This window comes from Chlorocebus sabaeus, chromosome 17 (assembly GCF_047675955.1).
Source record: "Chlorocebus sabaeus isolate Y175 chromosome 17, mChlSab1.0.hap1, whole genome shotgun sequence".
Taxonomy (NCBI): domain Eukaryota; kingdom Metazoa; phylum Chordata; class Mammalia; order Primates; family Cercopithecidae; genus Chlorocebus; species Chlorocebus sabaeus.
Window position 1 is genome coordinate 12,968,720 of NC_132920.1, and position 18,857 is coordinate 12,987,576.

General features: G+C 42.3%; 1 protein-coding gene across 21 annotated transcripts in view; it reads left to right on the plus strand.

Moving 5' to 3' along the window:
• PHACTR1 (phosphatase and actin regulator 1) overlaps positions 1-18,857 on the plus strand; it is a 570,508-nt gene that overhangs the window by 282,358 nt on the left and 269,293 nt on the right. Inside the window, exon 1 of one of the 21 annotated variants that reach the window (XM_073005672.1) lies at positions 15,457-16,860. The exons of 17 other annotated variants lie outside the window; for them this stretch is intronic. In XM_073005672.1, coding sequence (XP_072861773.1) covers positions 16,608-16,860 — 253 coding nt within the window. In that variant the 5' untranslated portion in view covers positions 15,457-16,607. Of the gene's footprint in view, positions 1-15,456; positions 16,861-18,857 lie in introns of those variants that run through there. 3 more of the 21 variants (XM_073005673.1, XM_038005564.2, XM_038005563.2) reach the window with 3 other exon arrangements.

The window sequence follows — 18,857 nt, forward strand, 5'->3', positions numbered from 1 at the left end:
TTTTTATTCTTCTGCCTGCCATTTTTTCAAGTTTTATTCTATTTTTAACTGACACATAATAGTTCCATGTATTTATGGGGTACAAATGAGATGCTTCAATACACTTATACATTGTGTGATGACTAAGTCAGGATAATTAGCATATCCATCACCTCAAACATGTATCATTTTTTGTGGCTAGCATATTCAAAATCCTCTCTTCTAGCTATTTTGAAATATGCAACACATTATTATTAACTATAGTTACCCTAGTGTGCAAAGAACACCAGGACTTATACATAAAAATATATTTAAAATATTCAGTATAACTCGGCTCATTGATATATCACAAAAGTAGCTTTATAAATCAGTATAGAAAAAATAAACTTTGCAATAAGCAGTACTCGGGAAAAAAATTTTTTTCCATATTGTAAAAAATAAATTGGCTTTCTGGCTCACGTCTTATATAAAAACAAATTCCAGATGGATTAACAACCTAAATATGTAAAGCAAAGCATTGAAACTTTAAAAGGAGAATATAGGTGAAGATTGCATAACCTCGTCATAGAAAAGAATTTATTTAAAAGTCCAAAAATAGGCAAGGCACAGTGGCTCATGCCTGTAATCCCAGCACTTAGGGAGGCTGAGGCAGAGGAATTGCTTGAGCTCAGGAGTTAGAGACCTGCCTGGACAACATAGCGAGATCTCATCTCTACTTAAAGAAAAATTGGCCAGGTGTGGTGGTGCACACCTCTGGTCCCAACTTACTCGAGAGACTGAGGCAAGAGGATTGTCTGAACCCTGGAGTTCAGGGCTGCCATGAGCTATGATATTGCCACTGCACTCTGGCCTGGGCGACAGAGCAAGACCTGTTCAAAAAAAAAAAAAGAAAAGAAAAAGTCCCAAGACAGCACAAAAACATCAAATCAACAACTGGTAAGTTTAACTTTAAAAAAATCTTTATATGACAAAGGACTCAGAAACAAAATTATGACTGAAAGACTGGCACTACACATAAAGCCAACAACAATGGTTATACCAGAAGAAAAGAGTCTATATAAATCAATGAGGAAAAAAAAAAACTCAATATACAAGTGGACAAAATATGAGCAAGTAATTTGTAGACAGAGAAACCTGAATACTCCGCAGATAATCGAGATATAGGAATTAAATCATCCAGCATTCTGAAAACCCAAATGAAATAATGGTAATACCAAGTAATGATGAAGTGGAAAGAGAAACTTTCATACACTGTTGATGAGATGGTAATTGTTACGATCACTTTAAGAGCTGTCTGTCAATCTCTAGTTAAGCTAAAGTTGCGCATACCCCATGACACAGCTGTTTCAATTCTACTTATATTCTTTAGAGAAACCTTTGCACATGGGTACAAAAGAGAATTGATCAGGATGCTCACTGGAGGATTGTCATTGCCAAAAATTTACATACCAACTAAAAAACCCTCTGTGAGGGTTGAAGAATCTTGTGATATAATCATCTATTGGAATACTAATGCAGCGGGAAATATGAATGAACTAGATTTACATGAACCAACATGCAATAATCTTAAAACATGTTGAGACTGGGCGTGGTGGCTCATGCCTGTAATCCCAGCACTTTTGGGAAGCCAAGGTGGGTGGATCACGAGATCAGGAGTTCAAGACCAACCTGACCAAGATGGTGAAACCCTGTCTCTACTAACAAAATACAAAAATTAGTCGGGCATGGTGTCAGGCGCCTGTAATCCCAGCTACTCGGGAGGCTGAGGCAGAGAATTGCTTGAATCCCAGAGGTGGAGGTTGCAGAGATCTGAGATGGCGCCACTGCACTCCAGCCTGGGTGATAGAGCGAGACTCTGTCTCAAAAAACAAAAAACAAAAAAGCAAACATAATGTTGAATTAAATGTAGAATGTTACAAATGATTCTTAAAGTGTGATACCACGTATGGACATTGGAAGCCTATGAAGAAATATTTTATATTAATGCTTGCAAATGCATACCTATATGGTAAAAGTACAACAGGATACACAAACATTAACTTCAGGGTAGTACTTGCCTCCGGGAAAAGGTGTGGGAAAAGGGAGCATCCGTGATGTTCGGCTATATCTGTAATTTGTATTCCTTTACATTATTTTTGAAACACTAAAGCAGGTAGGACACAATGTTAACATTTCTAAACCTAAATAATGCCCAGGTGGAGAGTATTATATTCATCATTTTTTGTCTTGTATTTGAAATATTTCATAAAGAAAAACTTAAATACTTACAGAATGTTACAATAAGTGTTCAGTTAGCAGTAAGTTCCAAGGTGGCACAAAGGACTGGGCAGGGAACTCTGCTGGTCAGGGTGTGCTGCAGGTGTCTTCCAAAATGGCACTCTCACTGCTATGATCAGAGAAACAAGAAAGAGGCTCCAGAAAGAGATGAGGAAAGGGCATGTGGGAAGCCATGACAAGGCATGGTGTTTTGGGGAACTGTAAGTTATCTGGAGCAGCTAAGCTTGAAACGGTGGCAGGTAGCAACGGTGCTGGATGGCCCTGTGCTGTGGCTCACACCTGGAATCCCAGCACTTTGGGAGGCTGAGGCCAGAGGAGGATCCCTTGAGCCCAGGAGTTCAAGACTAGCCTGGGCAACATTGTGAGACACCATCTCTATAAAAAATGTAGAACTTATCTAGGTGTGGTGGTGCACATCTGTGGTCCCAGCTACAAAAGAGGCTGAGGTGAGAGGACCTCTCGAGCTCAGGAGGTTCAGGCTGCAGTGAGCCATGATTGCACCACTGCACTCCAGCCTCAGTGACAGAGTCTCCAAAAAAAAACGTGGGGGAGGGAGAGACAAAGAGAGACGGGGAGGGGAAGAAAGAGAAGAGAGGGAAGGAAGGAAGGAAGGAAGGAAGGAAGGAAGGAAGGAAGGAAGGAAGGAAGGAAGGAAGGAAGGAAGGAAGGAAGGAAGGAAGGAAGGAAGGAAAGAGCGAAGGAAGGAAGGAAAGGAGGCAGGGAGGCAGGGAGGGAGGGAAGGAAGGAAGGAAGGAAGGAAGGGAGGGAAGGAGGGAGGGAAGAGGGAGGAAGGAAGGAAGGGAGGGAGGAAGGAAGGAAGGAAGGAAGGAAGGAAGGAAGGAAGGAAGGAAGGAAGAGAGAAAAACAAAGGTGGTAGAAGATGCAGCTATAGAGGAAGATTAAGCCTGCCTTGGCTATAGGTCACGATTTGATGTCTTAGAAAGGTAAATGCTCACTGCAAGCTCTCACTTCAATCTAGAGTATCATTCTTCCTCTTCCAACAAGGTTATTTATGTTTTCTTTCTTCCCCAAGACAATCTTCCAGTTGCAATTTAGCATCTGTTAGAGTCAAAGAATTACGTTTTTGGAAAGGCCTTAGCAATCTTCTCCTAGTCCAGTGCCCTCATTTTACCAACCGAAGAATGTATTGATCACTTTGAGGATTAACCCCTCTGAGAGGTTTGGTCTTTGTAATCAAATCTAACTTAGTTGACTTTCTGGAATAATTGATTCCTAGGAAAAGTTTATGATGGAATCAGGGGATAGACTGTGTCAGAAGTGGTTCCACTGATAGAAAATTTCAAGCAAGTAATATTGTGATAAATAAAGACAGGTGTTTAATAAATTACAAATGATGTTGATGGATTTTTAGTTGTGAAAATCAATAATTAAAGAGGTTGTTACTTTAATTCATTTTCTAAAGAATGAAATGAGGATGCCATCTCATCCCACTCTCAGCTTCGGGGTATTTTTTCATCATAAATGAGATTAAAATTGGGAAGAAAAATTAACAAGGTTTGGCACTGTATTCAGAAGAAGAAGAGTGCAGAGGGTTCAAGTGCAGAGAAGAAAGGGTGACCTTGAAAGGAGGGTGGTTTGCACAAGAGGACAATGGGAATGGTTTGGAGCTGGACTTGAAATTCAGCATATGACTACAGATTCCAACTCCAGTTTATTCATTGCCCTCTCCCCACCGTGACCTACAATAGCCCAGAAGTCTTTCTCAAGGCTTCTCTGTGGTATTCTGAAATTCAGTTTCTCCCAGAAAAGGTCAGTCTCTTTTCTTGATTCAGTGCCACCTGTCAACAGAAACCTGGCAGCCTAGAAAGTGACATCCAATAAATAGTGTGTCCCCCACTTTGGGGAAGTACTGTCTTGTTTCTGGTCTTCTCTCCTCCTCACTTTGGTGTGAAACCTTTGTGATTCCTAATCCTCCTGATCATGCTTGAGCGATAGGTAGATTTTAATAGAATATCCATGAGGAATTTCCCTAATTTCTAAGACTGTCATCACTGGAAGTTTCAGTCTGGGTGACTGACAGGTGATTAATGCGGGTAGCAACATGGAGAGTAGTATCAACCTGGATTCAGATTGATTTGGATTTGAACTGTGAAGATTTTATTGACTCGTTCATTCCTCCACCCAATACTTAGTGGTCTAAACAGTTCTCAGCAGTCTCTTTATGTTACCAAGCATATGCTGGTATTTACAATGAACACTGAACTATGCATTTGCAGGGAACGAGCACTTTCCTTCCTGAGTCACCTCACTTTTCCCTCTTTTATACAGTTTGAGCTAAGATCATTTTGGAGAGCACAGTGGCACATTGTTCATTTCTTTCAGCAAGCAACATTGTGTCTCAGGTAAAGGGAAAAGTGCCTGCTCTATTAGCTCGGCTATCCTATTTCTTTCACGGCCTGATAAAATGTCAACATATACTATAAAGCATTATATACATGTCTACTTTTTTGGGGGGGGTTAGCAGTTACAAATATGTATTCACAGGAAAATGTCTCAGCTCTCTTTTTTCATTTCAGTACTCTACGTGGAAATACCTATCTCTCTTATTGTTTATTTGTTAACAAAACCTAGGAAAAATTTTAGGAGAAAGCATTTCCTGTGATTATCATGTGTCTTCTGTATTACCCTCAGGCTTAAAAGCAGCATAAGGAAAAAGCTAAACTCTTTCTCTGTTGGAAAATATAGATAAGATCGAAGCAGTGTGACCTATTGGTTGATCATGTGCACCTGTCAAAAACCAAACTTGTCTGTACCAATGCCTGCCTGGAGAGTCAACTCTAAATGCATATAATGATGGGTAATAGTTCCCAAACTGTGTATAAAAAGTTCTAAACAGTTCCCAGTTGTCTTAATATGCACCATTTAAGAAAAATTAGCTGATCTGAATATGCAAACGTGATAATATGCCCTCTGTGGGCTCATGAATGTATTAACAGAAAAGCTTGAGGAGTTATGCTGGTAAGTCATATGCATTAATGCCCTGAAGTATGTCTGAGAACTTAAACTTTTGAGCATCAGGTTTAGGTAATGGAGCAGTGCCTATACATTTACCTCGCGTACAAAACAAGTGTGTTTCATTTTTAAGGTAAATTTTAGATTAGGATTTAGTTAAGTGGAAATGATAGGGCTTCTTTGCCTTTAAGAAATGGACAGATTTGAAGCTTTATCTTCCTGAGATCAGAGGATTTTAACCTGAGACCTCAGGTATCCCTGACATATTGCCAATTTGGGAAAAGAAAGAGAAAGGGAACTAAAAAAAGAGAAACTGAAAGAAGGACTTCACATAGTTAAAATTTTTGCAAAATTCCTTTAAACTGTTTCTATGCATTAGATTTGGTAAAATATAAATATTTGTCGATTTATCATCTATTTTTTATCATAACTCAGACTTTCTCTGAGGATTGATTCTTTTTGTCAAAATTTAATAATTCTGTTTTTCAACCTGCTGACTGCCAAGAAAAATAGTATGTTTTAAAATGCTTTTAAAAATAAATTACAAGATTTGAGATAGAAAGAGTATTTGTTTCAGTACTTTAAAAATAATCTATAAACTGACAAGATAGATTTACTCCCAGTATAAATAAGTGGATGGATAGATGGACCCTTCATCTTTAGGAAGTCTTCCAGGAATTTTTTTTCTAGGGTGCCTTGGAAAGATATTTTTCATTCATTATTGCTTCTTTTTAAAAATTTTTAATAGATTTATGAAGTCCAAGTGTCATTTTTTATTACATGGATATATTATGGAGAAGTGAAGCCTGGACTTTGAGTGTAGCCATCACCCTAAGAGCACATTGTACCCACCAAATAACTTCTCATTTCTCACTCCCACATCCTCCCACCCTTCTGAGTCCTCAGTGTCTATTATTCCACTCTCTATGTCCATATCCATTGGTAACCACTGTTGAGCTCCGACTTATAAGTGACAACATGTGGTATTTGACTTTCTGTCTCTGAGTTATTTGACTTAAGATAATGGCCTGCAGTTCCATCCAGGTTGCTGCAAAAGACATAATTTTATTCTTTTGTTATGGCTCAGTAGTATTCCTTTGTGTGTGTGTGTGTGTGTATATATATATATGTATATATCACATTATCACATTTTCTTTATCCAGTCATCTGTTGATGAACATTTAGGTTGATTCCATATCTTTGCTATTGTGAATAGTGCTGTGATAAACATATGGGTGCAGGTATCTGTTTAATATAATGATTTATTTTCCTTTGTGTATATACCCAGTGGTAGGATTGCTGGATTGAATGGTAGATCTATTTTTAGTTCTTTACGACATCTCCATCTGTTTTCCACAGAGGTTGTATTAATTTACATTCCCATCAACAGTGTATAAGTACTCCCTTTTTTCTACATCCTCACCAACATCTGTTAATTTTTTTTATTTTTTAGTATTAATAATAGCCATTCTGACAGGTGTGAGATGGTATCTCATTGTGATTTTAGTAAGCATTTCTCTGATTAGTGATGTTGAACATTTTTCATATGTTTGTTGTCCCTTTGTATGTTTTCTTTTGCAAAATGTCTGTGTCATTTGCCCAATTTTTAATGGGTTTATTTGCTTTTTGTTGTTATTGTTGAGTTATTTGAGTTCCTTGTAGATTCTGAATATTAGTCCTTTGTCAATATAGCCTCTTTTTTTATTTTATTTTACGTGAAGGTTTGTTACACAGGTATACATATGCAATGGTGGTTTGCTGCACGTATCAACCTCTCATCTAGGTTTTAAGCCCCATATGCATTAGGTATTTGTCCTAATACTCTCCCTCCCCTTGCCTCTTTCTTATGTGCAAAGTTCTGGACAGCAGCATGATATAGTGGAGAGTGGATATGTCTGGTCTGCGTTCACTTCGGATCTGGGCTTTGCACATCTGTGCAATATAGCTTCGCACAACTTCCTCTCGCCAGCTTTTTCCTTATAAGGGAAATACCTCAAACCTTGTAACCTTTTGTGAATATTAAGTGATAAAATTTGCAGTTAAAAATATAAAATCTATGTAAAGTATTAAATACTATATACCATTTGCTTGTAATATATATTTAGTATGTTTCTTATTCTTTAAATATATTTTACAAATGAATATCTTTAAATTTTTTATCAATAAAAAGCCCAGTAGTTTCTCAGACACACCAGAAGCTCACTAAATCATACATCGTTTACATCCTTCCCCTTCTTCCCACTAGTGGTCTTTCTTTCCCTGCAAACTCATTGTTGTGAACCCGAATGGGTTTTTAAAATCTCTCTTTGTGTGTCTCTTTTTATTTTTATTTTTTTTAGACTGGGTCTCACTGTTGCCTAGGCTGATCTTGAACTTAGACTATATCTCTATGGAGTATGGAGTATATATATACATATACTGTCTCTATACATAAGAGTATATATCTCTCCATATATATCCACGTACATCTCTACAACATACATACAACATGCATGTATTGCTCTCCTACCCTTAAGTTCCCTTTATATGAGCTCTCTTTAGACTCCTCTTAGCTTTTGACTTACCCTTGATTCTTGCAGGCAACATTCCTCTTACATGTAAAATGGCTACAAACTGTTATATTAATTTGTGTGGATATAATATGTATCATGGAGGAAAAGCTCAATTGACATATAATGTATAAATATAAATATCTTTTCTCTTCAACATGGCTTCTGTACTGTAAAAAATTGTTTTGGAAGCTCAGGGATCACAGGACTCTGGAGTGTGGAATCAAGTTACAACCTGCCTTGTTCGAACTAGAGATGTACCTTTGATCATTCACTTCACAAGTCTTAGAGCATATTCCATTGTTTTCCTCGGTGAATTAGACATCATATGTTCCATGGAAGAAATACATTGCACATCCCACTTGAATACACCAGTGACATCCACTTAAAACCTTCCCAAAGCTGGCTACATACAACTCCCTGCCCCACCCCACCCCCCCGCCATTGTGTTGCTAAAGTTCTCACACTTGGAAAAAGGGCCACTCCACTCTCCATTTCTCGCCAATGTTACATTATCCTATTACCTTGTTCCAGCACCTGCTCAGTATAAACAATCGGGATTCTGTCCTAAAGGCCAATTATCATTAGCTGATGGTGAGCTTGTGTTAAACAGCCCTGAAGGATTCACCACAATGTAGATACAATCCCAGCCCTAAAAGGATCACATCAGCCAGTACACAACTGCAGTCTGTTTTAAAGATTAAAAGAGCAGGGATCTGCCAATACAGATGATAGGTAAGAACCTATGCATCCTATTTTTATCCCTGTTCTATTTACCACCAGCAGCGATGCTCGGCATGGCAGCCAAGGTTTCTATGTCCTGTGCCTGTAGTCTGATAACCTTTCTTGGTTGTGTTTTATGATGCCATATGCTCTGTCCTAAAATAGTGCTGAGGGTCTTCTGAAGAAAAACTACTTAGCCGCTTTCTCAATGTCAGTGGAATGTTTAGAGACAGAAAGGTGAGCTTTGCTGTAAACTCATTTTGACTCAGAGTTCTACTTGGTCAAATGCTAATTGTGTGACCTGGGAAATTCATTTAATCTCACTGAACTTCTGTTTTGTGAAGTGTAAAAAGTGGAAATACTACTTCCATCTTATGATATTGGTATGATGTTTAAATAAGGTGATACATACACACCTTATATTAAATAAGGTGATATATACACAACTTATATTAAATAAGGTGATATATGATACACACACACACACACACACACACTTCTCATTGTTTTATTAGTCTTGATAGGCTAGATTGCATTGCAGTGAAAACAACTCCCAAATTTCAGCAGTGTGACACAACACAACTTTGTGTCTCATACTACAGGACTGTTGTGGGTTGTTAGGTAGTCTGAGCTCATCACTGCCTCACTTCAGAACCCAAAGGGAAGCAGTAGTTGCTATCTTGAACTTCGGCTATCATTTAAAGGTCAGAATGGCCCCACTCACAAAGGGTTGGCTGTGCCAACTGCAGTCCTACCATGTGCCTGAAGACAGCAAGTCAGAAATATTTGGAGGGCACCAGTAATGTCTACAATATTTGTTTCACAAAATGAGATCATATTATAGTCAGTTTTGTGAACTTTAATTTTCTCATTTAACAACATATTGTGGAAATTCTTCCAGGTCCACTTATTTAGGTCTAACTCATTCTTTTTAGTGGCATCATGCTATAAATATACCACAATTTATGAAGTCATTCCGTTATTGCTGGACTTCCCAGCTGCTTTATTTTATTTTGTTGTAATATAAACACACTTAATACCACCTTTATATTCTGGTACTTTTATGGCTATAAGACAAATATCTGGAAGTGTCTAAATCTGCCAAAAAGAAGAACGATTTCAAAAAGAAAACATAAGGCTGTGTTTATCCATCTGTAAATCTCACTTAGAATGGGATTTATAGTTGGGAGTAAAATGTAAAGAAACTGAACACTTTGGAACAACTAGAAGTCTCACTAATCTCTGATCATTTTCAGCCTCTACCTAATCTCTCCCCTATTTATCCCCAGACATGAGCAGCAATACCTGGTCCTAAATTTATTAACTTAGAATAAGAGTCTTCCTTGGATATTGGTAATATAGGCTTTAAAGATGCTTGATGTTACAAGACTTTGCAGAAAAATTTCCACCATACCTGATCTTCTTTCTGTCATGGCCGCAACAATGATATTCACTCTGAGAACATGGCCTATTTTGGAGAAGATCTTTTTTTTTTTTTTTTTTTGAACTTAAGAGCTAGACTACCCCAGCCCTCTTCTCTTCAATGGTAATGCGGAAAGAGAAAGGAGTCTTCCAAAGTAATGCTTCAATCAAAGAACTACAGGAATCATATTCTGGATAGTTCTCCCTCAATCACCTCTTTCTCCACCTGTTTTATCTAAAATGATTCCAATCTTCCTTCTCATCATGTTGCTATCTGCTAAGTGTTCACAGGATAATTTTCACAGAGCAATCCACTTAGTAAGCATAATTATCACAAGCCTAGAAGTAAAACTACTTTCCATTCAAAGTTTTAGGGAAACAACTCTCATCTAAAATAAACAAATAAAAAATAAAAAACAAAACCCCACTTAACACAAAAAAACTGTTCACACATTTAGATATTTCAACTAGATTGTTTTACAGAATTGTTTCTGTAAACCCCTTGTCCACTAACCTCTCCCTGGGGCTTATACCAAAAGTCTGCCAGATTTGATCAAGAGATAATAAGGGAAAAGCTAAAGCCAAAGGATCTTTCGCTTGAGGCTTCAAATCACAGTTGGCAGAAAAACACTGTGGTGGAAAAGCCTTACTTGTGGGGCAATCAAAGCTTGTCAATCATATGCAGGAGTGACATTCAAAATATTTAACAACTAGACATATAAGAGTCAGAAAGAATATTCAGTCTATTAGAACAGATGCCAGCCATAAACCATTCATATAGCTGGACCAATGCTCAGGCACTGAATATGACCTCCACTTACATACCCCTAAATTTCCTAAAGAATTTTCACTAGCCATTCACAGCAAGCTCTGATCACATCTCCTTGCTCGAAATATAAATGTATTACATCAAATATGAGACAGCCTGGAAGCTATATTTCATCTTAATCACAGTCTTCTCTTCCATTCCTTTCCATACTTCCAGTCTAGCATCTGCAAAAAACTAACAAAAAACTCACACCAAAAAATACCCCCAAAACAACAACAACAACAACACACACACACACACACACACACACACAGCAGCAGTGCTGCACCATTCTGTGTCCATGAACCATTTGGAAGTACTTTTTAACCTTGTTCTTAATCTACACTTTGTAGATGAGCTTGCAGTTCTGGTTTTAACATACTGCACATTTAGAGCAAACCTGGAAAAATATAGATGCTATTCTTGTAATAAGAATATCACATATTGTTAATGTTTAGGGAGTGTATTTTTCCTAGGGATGATGTAACAAATTATCCCAAAGTTAGCAGCCTAAAACAACAGATATTTATTCTCTCACTCAGTCACTCAGTTCTGGAGACCAAAAGTTCAAGTTCAAGGTGGACCAAGATCCCTCCAGAGGCTCTTGGGGAGAGCCTGTTCCTCCCCTTCCTCCAGCTTCTGGTGACTGTTGACATTCCTGTGGCAGAGGTGTCACTCCCATCTCCGAGTCCATCTTCACGTTGTGTTCTCCTCCTCTGTCTGTGTGTCTCTCCTCTGTGTGCCTTTTATAAAAAGCACTTATCACTGGATTTAGGACCCATGCAGAGAATCTAGGATGATCTCCTCATCTCAAGATCCTTAACTTAATTAAACCCACAAAGACACTTTTCCCAAATAAGGTCACACCCATATATTCCAGGGATTTGACAGGGACATATCTCTGGGAGAGGCGGACACCATTCAACCTACTGCAGGGCTGATAGGAACAAGAAAGGAGACACAGAAGCAGGGCGGACATCGAATGAATAGCTTGAGTTCAAATCAAAGAAAAAATACTGAGAGAGGAAAAGAAGATTTTTTTTTTTTTTTTTTTTTTTTTTTTTTTTTTTGAGACAGAGTCTCGCTCTGTCGCCCAGGCTGGAGTGCAGTGGCCAGATCTCAGCTCACTGCAAGATCCGCCTCCCGGGTTCACGCCATTCTCCTGCCTCAGCCTCCCGAGTAGCTGGGACTACAGGCGCCCGCCACCTCGCTCGGCTAGTTTTTTGTATTTTTTAGTAGAGATGGGGTTTCACCGTGTTAGCCAGGATGGTCTGGATCTCCTGACCTCGTGATCTGCCCGTCTCGGCCTCCCAAAGTGCTGGGATTACAGGCTTGAGCCACCGCGCCCGGCCGAAAAGAAGATTTTTATAAAAATCTTTTCTTACATTAAATATGTGTAGTAATTTCTATTTGAGTACACTTCCATTGCTTTGCCCTGTGTTGACCTTAATATTTTGTATTTCTGCTGTGTCTTTTCCCATAAGAGTGAAAGCATTTTTGTGAGCATTTCAAATTTTCTACCCTTAATTTTGATTGTAGGTTTCTTTAAAGTCTCCTAGTAGCTGGGCATTAAAAATGGGGAGGAGCATAGGCAGGTAGAAAGCAGAACAAAGCCTCAGTTCACAGGAGATCACACACTGCTTCTCACATTCAGCCTTGGGGGATTTCAAGGTCTGCAGTTGCCCTCACATCAGCCTAATGGTGGGATCTTCTGGAAAAGTCAATTTGCTGGCTGTGATAGGTCCTGCCAGGCCAATGGCTGCCCATCCTTGACCTCCCCACCCCATGAACTCCTAGTCTGCGAGCTTGCAGTCTCCCTATGCTACCACCACCGCCACTACCACCATTTACCCCCTACTGCTTCAGATCACCTTTCCCAGGGGACTCCTCCTGCATATACGCCATCTCTTCCACAATAATCACTGCAGAAATCCCTTTACATATGGCCCACCCCATATCCCCGATGTTAAATTCATAGATCTCCGTAGCTACTCTTGGTTACAAATTTGCACGTGTTTTCAGCTTGGTGTCTCCTGTTATTCTTATATGCCCTCGTATTGAGTGCACCCTCTTTCCCATTAATTTTTTTTTTTTTTTTTTTTTTTTTTTGAGATGGAGTTTTGCTCTTGTTGCCCAGGCTGGAGTGCAGTGGCACGATTTTGGCTCACTGCAACCTCTGCCTCCCGGGTTCAAGCGATTCTCCTGCCTCAGCCTCCTGAGTAGCTGGGATTACAGGTGTGCGTCACCATGCCCCATGCTAATTTTTTGTATTTTTAGTACAGACAGGGTTTCACCATGTTGGCCAGGCTGGTCTCAAACTCCTGACCTCAGGTGGTCCACCCGCCTCAGTGTCCAGAAGTGCTGGGATTACAGGCGTGAGCCACCCACCCAGCCCTTCCCATTAAGTTTCAAGTTCCATGAGATCAAGAATCCTATCCACGACTTACTTTGGAATGAAAATATGTGTTGCTCTGGTAGGCTGATTTCTAGAGGGTGCATCTGAAACTTCAATATGCATCCAAATCACCCGGAGGTCTTGTTTAAATGCAGATTCTGGGCTAGAGCTTGAAGTGCTGCATTTCTAACAGGCTCGCAGATACCTGGGATCTGCTGGTCCTGGGGGTCATATTTTGGGTAGTGGGGTCTTAGGGCACTAAACAAGTCTCACAAGGGGATCTGCAAGTTAAGTGTATCCTAAATCAGGGATGGGAAGGAGACTGTCATACAGCTAAGTGACGCTGAGCGTGATCACAGGAGCTCATCCTCATTTAGATCATCTTGGTAAAAAAAAAAAAAAAAAAAAAGTAAATAAATAAATAAATGCTACAAGGAAATAATAATAATGGACACCAGTAGTGATTCTTCACTGAGGTGGCATTCAGGGTACAGAGCAGAGTCAAGAGGAAGTGCGGGACAGTGTGCACATCAGCCCTGCTGCCTGCTGAGGCAAGGAGGTGGTGCTGGAAGCGGTCGGATTCGGCCACCTTCCAAACTGCTGCCCACACTAAGCTATATTCCGTCCTGGGCCCTTCTTCACACACCTTCTGTTGTAACAATAAGAGATGGCACTTCTTAGCTTCTGAAACAAGCTAATCATTCTCGAATTCAATCTGAGACACTAAAAGGCACACATCTGCTAAGAACAGCATGGTCTCATACAACTTTCAATGGTGATGGAAGTGTTCTACAATCTGCCCTACCCAATGCAGTAGCCACTAGCCACGTGCGGCCATTGAGCATGTGGTTTGTGGTTAGTGCAGCTGAGGAACTGAATTTGAATTTTATTGCATTTTAATTCATTTAAATGTAAACAGTCACATGTTGCTAGTGGATACTATATTGGACAGCACTATCAGAGGCTGCAAACTCAGGGAGGACAGTTTAGAAAGATGGATCCTCAAACAAGAGAAATGGCTCTCCCAGGTAAACTTTGTGGCTTTTATGCACTTAACTTGAACAAAGGGCCCCTACAGCCCAGGGCACATCCCTTAATATTTGAGGCTTAGCTGGCGGCTCTGTCAGTTTTTGTGTGTGACACAATCACAATGCCTGATGGCCAATTAAGAAAGAAACATACAGAGCCCCTTAGTATTCTGCAAGGGAATAAAAGATTGCTTCACTCTTAGTTGCTTTAATAAGGTCAGATGGGGTTTCTGCAGGTCCACTGTTCTAACCTGTGGGGCAGAGAGTAAGGCGGAAAAGGCATGCAGTTTAAAATACACATTTAAGGAAACATGTACTTTGCTGGTAAATACACCACCTCCTCTTTTCAGAAGGGAGTTAAGGGATGATAGTTTGGGGGAGGGGCCCAAGGAATTACACAAGAGAATAACAAATGTTTGCTCAGAACACAATGCAGTAAATTCCCTGGTGCACTCAACCAGTATAACAAACAGGTCCTTTGTAACCTCTAAGATGAGGCTTATAATTAGCCAGGGACGAAGTGACATGAATCTGACATGCGCAGACATAGTGGATTCACCTGTGGTTGGCCTGGCTGGTAATCCAGTAAAAGGGGGCGGTTGCTGAAGCCCTCAATGGGCACCAAGAGGGATCGAGATCTAATTACAGAAACCAGCATTCTACGTCCATCCCCCTCTGGAGGAGGCGATGGCAGCTGGACACTGACTTTCCGAACTCCAGAATGAAAATGAAGCTCTTATCGTGCTGATTTGTGCACACTATTTTGCAGATGAGAAGTAGTAGAAATGATAGAGTGGTAGAATTGGAGTGATCAGAAGCTTATTGTAATACAGTAATTTAATATCCTCAGTGGATCGTTGACCCTGTTACCTGTGAGGCAACCATACGTGTAGAATTTGCCCAGTTGGAGGAGAGACTAGCAAAGACCTGCCTTTTGTGGAAGAGGCAGTGACAGGGAATTGTGAAATTAGCTTTGAGGAAGTTCCTAGAAACAACTGGTAGTGACAGTGCATTCTTTAACTGACATTATTCTGGTAGGTTGGAAAAGAGGACAAGGGTGTGACTCGGAGTGAATGCAGTAGGGCAGAAAGAACACAGGCTTGGGGGCAGACACATCTGGCTGTAAACACCTGTTTCTCCATTTATGCTTTGCATCAAAGTCACCTGGGGAGCTCGTTAAAGGTACAGATTCCTGGACCCTGCACTGACCTACTAAATCAGAATATCAGGATTTAGGGCTCTGTAATCTCTATTTTTAAAATAAGCACACAAGGTGATTGTGATCTAGGCCTTCTCTAAGCCTTAGTTCTCTAAAAGGTGATATAGGATTGGCGATATCTGAGTCGGGATTGTTGTGTGAATTAGTGGTTTATTAGAAATAGCATGATTTTAATAAGGCACATCCGTGGCTGAAGAATAATGTTTACAAGTTATTGCGCTTTGATTTGTTCTGCATGGTTCGTTAAAGGCACTGTTCTCCCCGCAATGCCAGCTACTCAGGAAACTGAGGCAGGAGGATCGCTTGAGCCCGGGAGTTCGAGGCTGCAGCGAACTGTCATTGTGCCACAGCACTCTAGCCTAGGCGACAGAGTGACAGCCGATCTCTAAAAACAATTTTTTGGTTGTTTGTTTTTTAAAGAAAAGACCCTGTTCTCCCTTTGGAAAGCCTGGTAGATGTCCCTTGCTTTGCTAAGCGTTAGTTACTGTGCTAAAGCAGCTGGAGAGTGATTTGACCAAATTAGCTGACAGTCCCAAAGTCGCAAACTGTTGGTTCTGAGTCTTGATAAAATCAGCATTTTATTTTCCTTTTTAATGACCCTGGCATTAAACAATCTCTTTCGGGTCGGAGAATTTCTATGGGAGGTGAAAACATCAATTATGTTGTAACAGGTTGTCTGCTCCAGTGAAAGTCAAGGGCTATGGGTTGGACCCGCTGGAGAGGGTAATTTGCTGTGGCCCTGGAGGGGGGCTTGCACCCAAGGGCTCCCAGCGCAGCGCTTTCCGTGTGAAACATTTTGCTTTCATTCGGCAGCTTTAGGCGTGAAGAAAAGGGGGAGGGGGTTGGCGTTCCGCCCTGGAGCTCTTGAGAGTGAAGGTAGCTGCAAACCCGGCAGGCTCGCAGTAGCTGGTGCTGAGATTTCCGGAGGGGTGGGGCCTCCAGAGGAGGATGTGCACGTGAGACCCCGAGAGAGGTGGGAGTGGAGCATCTCAGGTAGGACCGAGGAGCGCCCTGCGTGCCCCCTCCTCCGGCCTCGGGATCCGGATTGGCTCAGGCAGCGAGGTCGGCGAGGTCAAGACCCTTTCGGCGCCCTCCCCGACCCGCCCCGCCGCGGCGGTGCTTATGTAGAGCGACCGGCGCGGGCGGGGCGGGGGCATGCTGGCGAGGCCGAGGGGCGCGAGTGGCAGCGCGCGGGGGCCGGAGCAGCGCCCGGCCCCGGGCGCCCGGGGACCGGATGGCGGAGCCCACGCGCGCAGCGAAGCCGGGGAGGTTTGCGCTCCGCTCGCCGCGCTGCAGGGAGGGCGCGGTGCCAGGCGCGAGCGCCGAGAAACCAAAAAAGAAAGCTTTTTATTTGCTGAGGATGAAGCCCCTGAAGGAGCCCGCCCCCAACAACAACAACAACGTGTCCTTTGTGATCCACTGTCAACTAGGCAAGGAGATCAAACACATTTGCAGCAACTGCAGTCGGGGGGAGGACGCCCGGGACGGTGAGTGCCGGGGCCCGTCGGGGCGGCAGCGGCGAGCGCGGGAGGCGGGGAGGTGGTTCGGGCTGTCTCAGTTTGGGGGCACCGTCGGCGTCTGTCGCCTGGAGAACTGCGGGGACATCCGCACTCCACCCAGACATGACACCCGCCCACCGAGCACTTTGCAGAGTGACACCCACAGCCCAACCCGGGCTCGCAACCCTGTCCATCCCATTGACGTATATGGTCCCCAAAATGAGGGTTTTGAAACAGTTAAAAGAGCAAGTCTGGGATTTTCATTTGGAAGCCGAGGCTTAGGCGATTTGTCGTTGGTAAAAGAGCTGACTCCTGCTTTTTCCTTCCATGGGCTTCTTAACTGTTGCCCAGTCCTCGTATTATGCTGGGATACGGGGTTTGCTGGGCTGCGTTATGGACATGGGCTTTCTTCGGGTGGCATCAGTTTGGAGAGGCGGTTTGGCGGCGGCGCCCAGAGCCCTAGAGACTTGTGGAGTTGTTGAATGATGCCTGTTTAGAGTAAAACATGGCTGTGATTTTTGGAGTGCCGCTGCTGGTCCCTGCTGGAATGATGCCCAAAGGCCAACATGTGGAGAGGTGGGGGAGGGGGCGCGCCGCGGCATCTTCCAGGTGAGCCTGGGCGTGTGCGAGCCAGAGCTCCCGCAGTCTAATCTGAAACAGGGCAGTGAAGGGGTGCCGGGCTGCCGGCGACTCTGGGCAGGAGGAGCCCAGAGCGAGGGACAGCCGGCGCGGACGAGGCGGAAGCCTCTGCAGCTGTGGACGCCCCTGTGTGGCTGTGCGTTCGCGCGAGCCTCCAGGCCGTTCCTGAGCAGCTCACCGAACAGGCTCTGCAGGGCCGCTGGAGGTCATGGAAAAGTTTTAGGCAGCAGATTTTACATTGAAAGCCTTAGCTACTGGCCGGCCTGAAGCTCATCTCCATGCCTGACACGCACACCTGCTTGGGCAGGCAGATTTTTCCTATCACATAGGCAGGTTTTGCTGTTCCTTTTGGAAGAAGAAACATTACTTAGGATCCCTCCCGTTCTTAGTCGGCCTCTGAAGTGCAGAGTAATGAAATGACTCTGGCTTGGCTAATGTCTTTTCAAAATTAGAGTCCTGCTAGCGTCATTATCGTTTTCCTTGATTAAACTGCGAGAGAGGCTGTGCAGGACACCACCAGGCATCCAAGAGGAAAACTGGGACGGCAGTGGAGGAAGGCGCACACACAAAACACATGATCGCCCCTGCTGTTAGGTGTAGGGGGGATATGTGTTTCTGAGAGGCACACACTGACTGACATGTGTTGGTTACTATATCAGCTGATAACATCGAGACCTATGGAATACAAATGATTAATCAGATGACCCAAAGCCAGACCTTTCCCATGTAACGCAACAAAGCTTGATATGCAGGCTAAAATGGTTATTAAATGTCAGTTGCTATCTTGACTGAATTGCTGCCCAAATGGGCTGCTTCCACAACCCTGGGAGTTTACCTAAATTAGCGTCTGTAAATGCTGCTCCGGTAAGGAAAGGTATATGTCCATACTCAAGGATGTGTGCTTACAAATGTCATTATGAGTGCTGTCACTGGTAAATGCGGTATACCCTGTCAATGGATACACATACGTATTTTAACCTACAGCACATAGTTCTTCTTGAAATGTGCGTCATCTCCACAACCTCACACATTTCAGAATGTCCCAAGGAGCTATGTATGGATGGATGCTCACATATTACCTGATAGGATTATTTACCCTCAAAGGATTCTTAAGTGGGGAATTATGTTATGGTGCCTAATTTTTACCTAATTTCATACTGCTAATCCTGCCAATCTATTGTGTGGTGCACTCATTTAATCACCAAAATGGAATGAGGTCAGGAGCTTAACCCTTCTTCTTTTACTGCCAGAAACCAAAGCAGCACTGCCCACTGTGGAAGTTCCAATAAATTTCACTTTGGGCAAGGATTGCCCTCCCATGATAGTCTGCAGGGAGTGGATGTTCT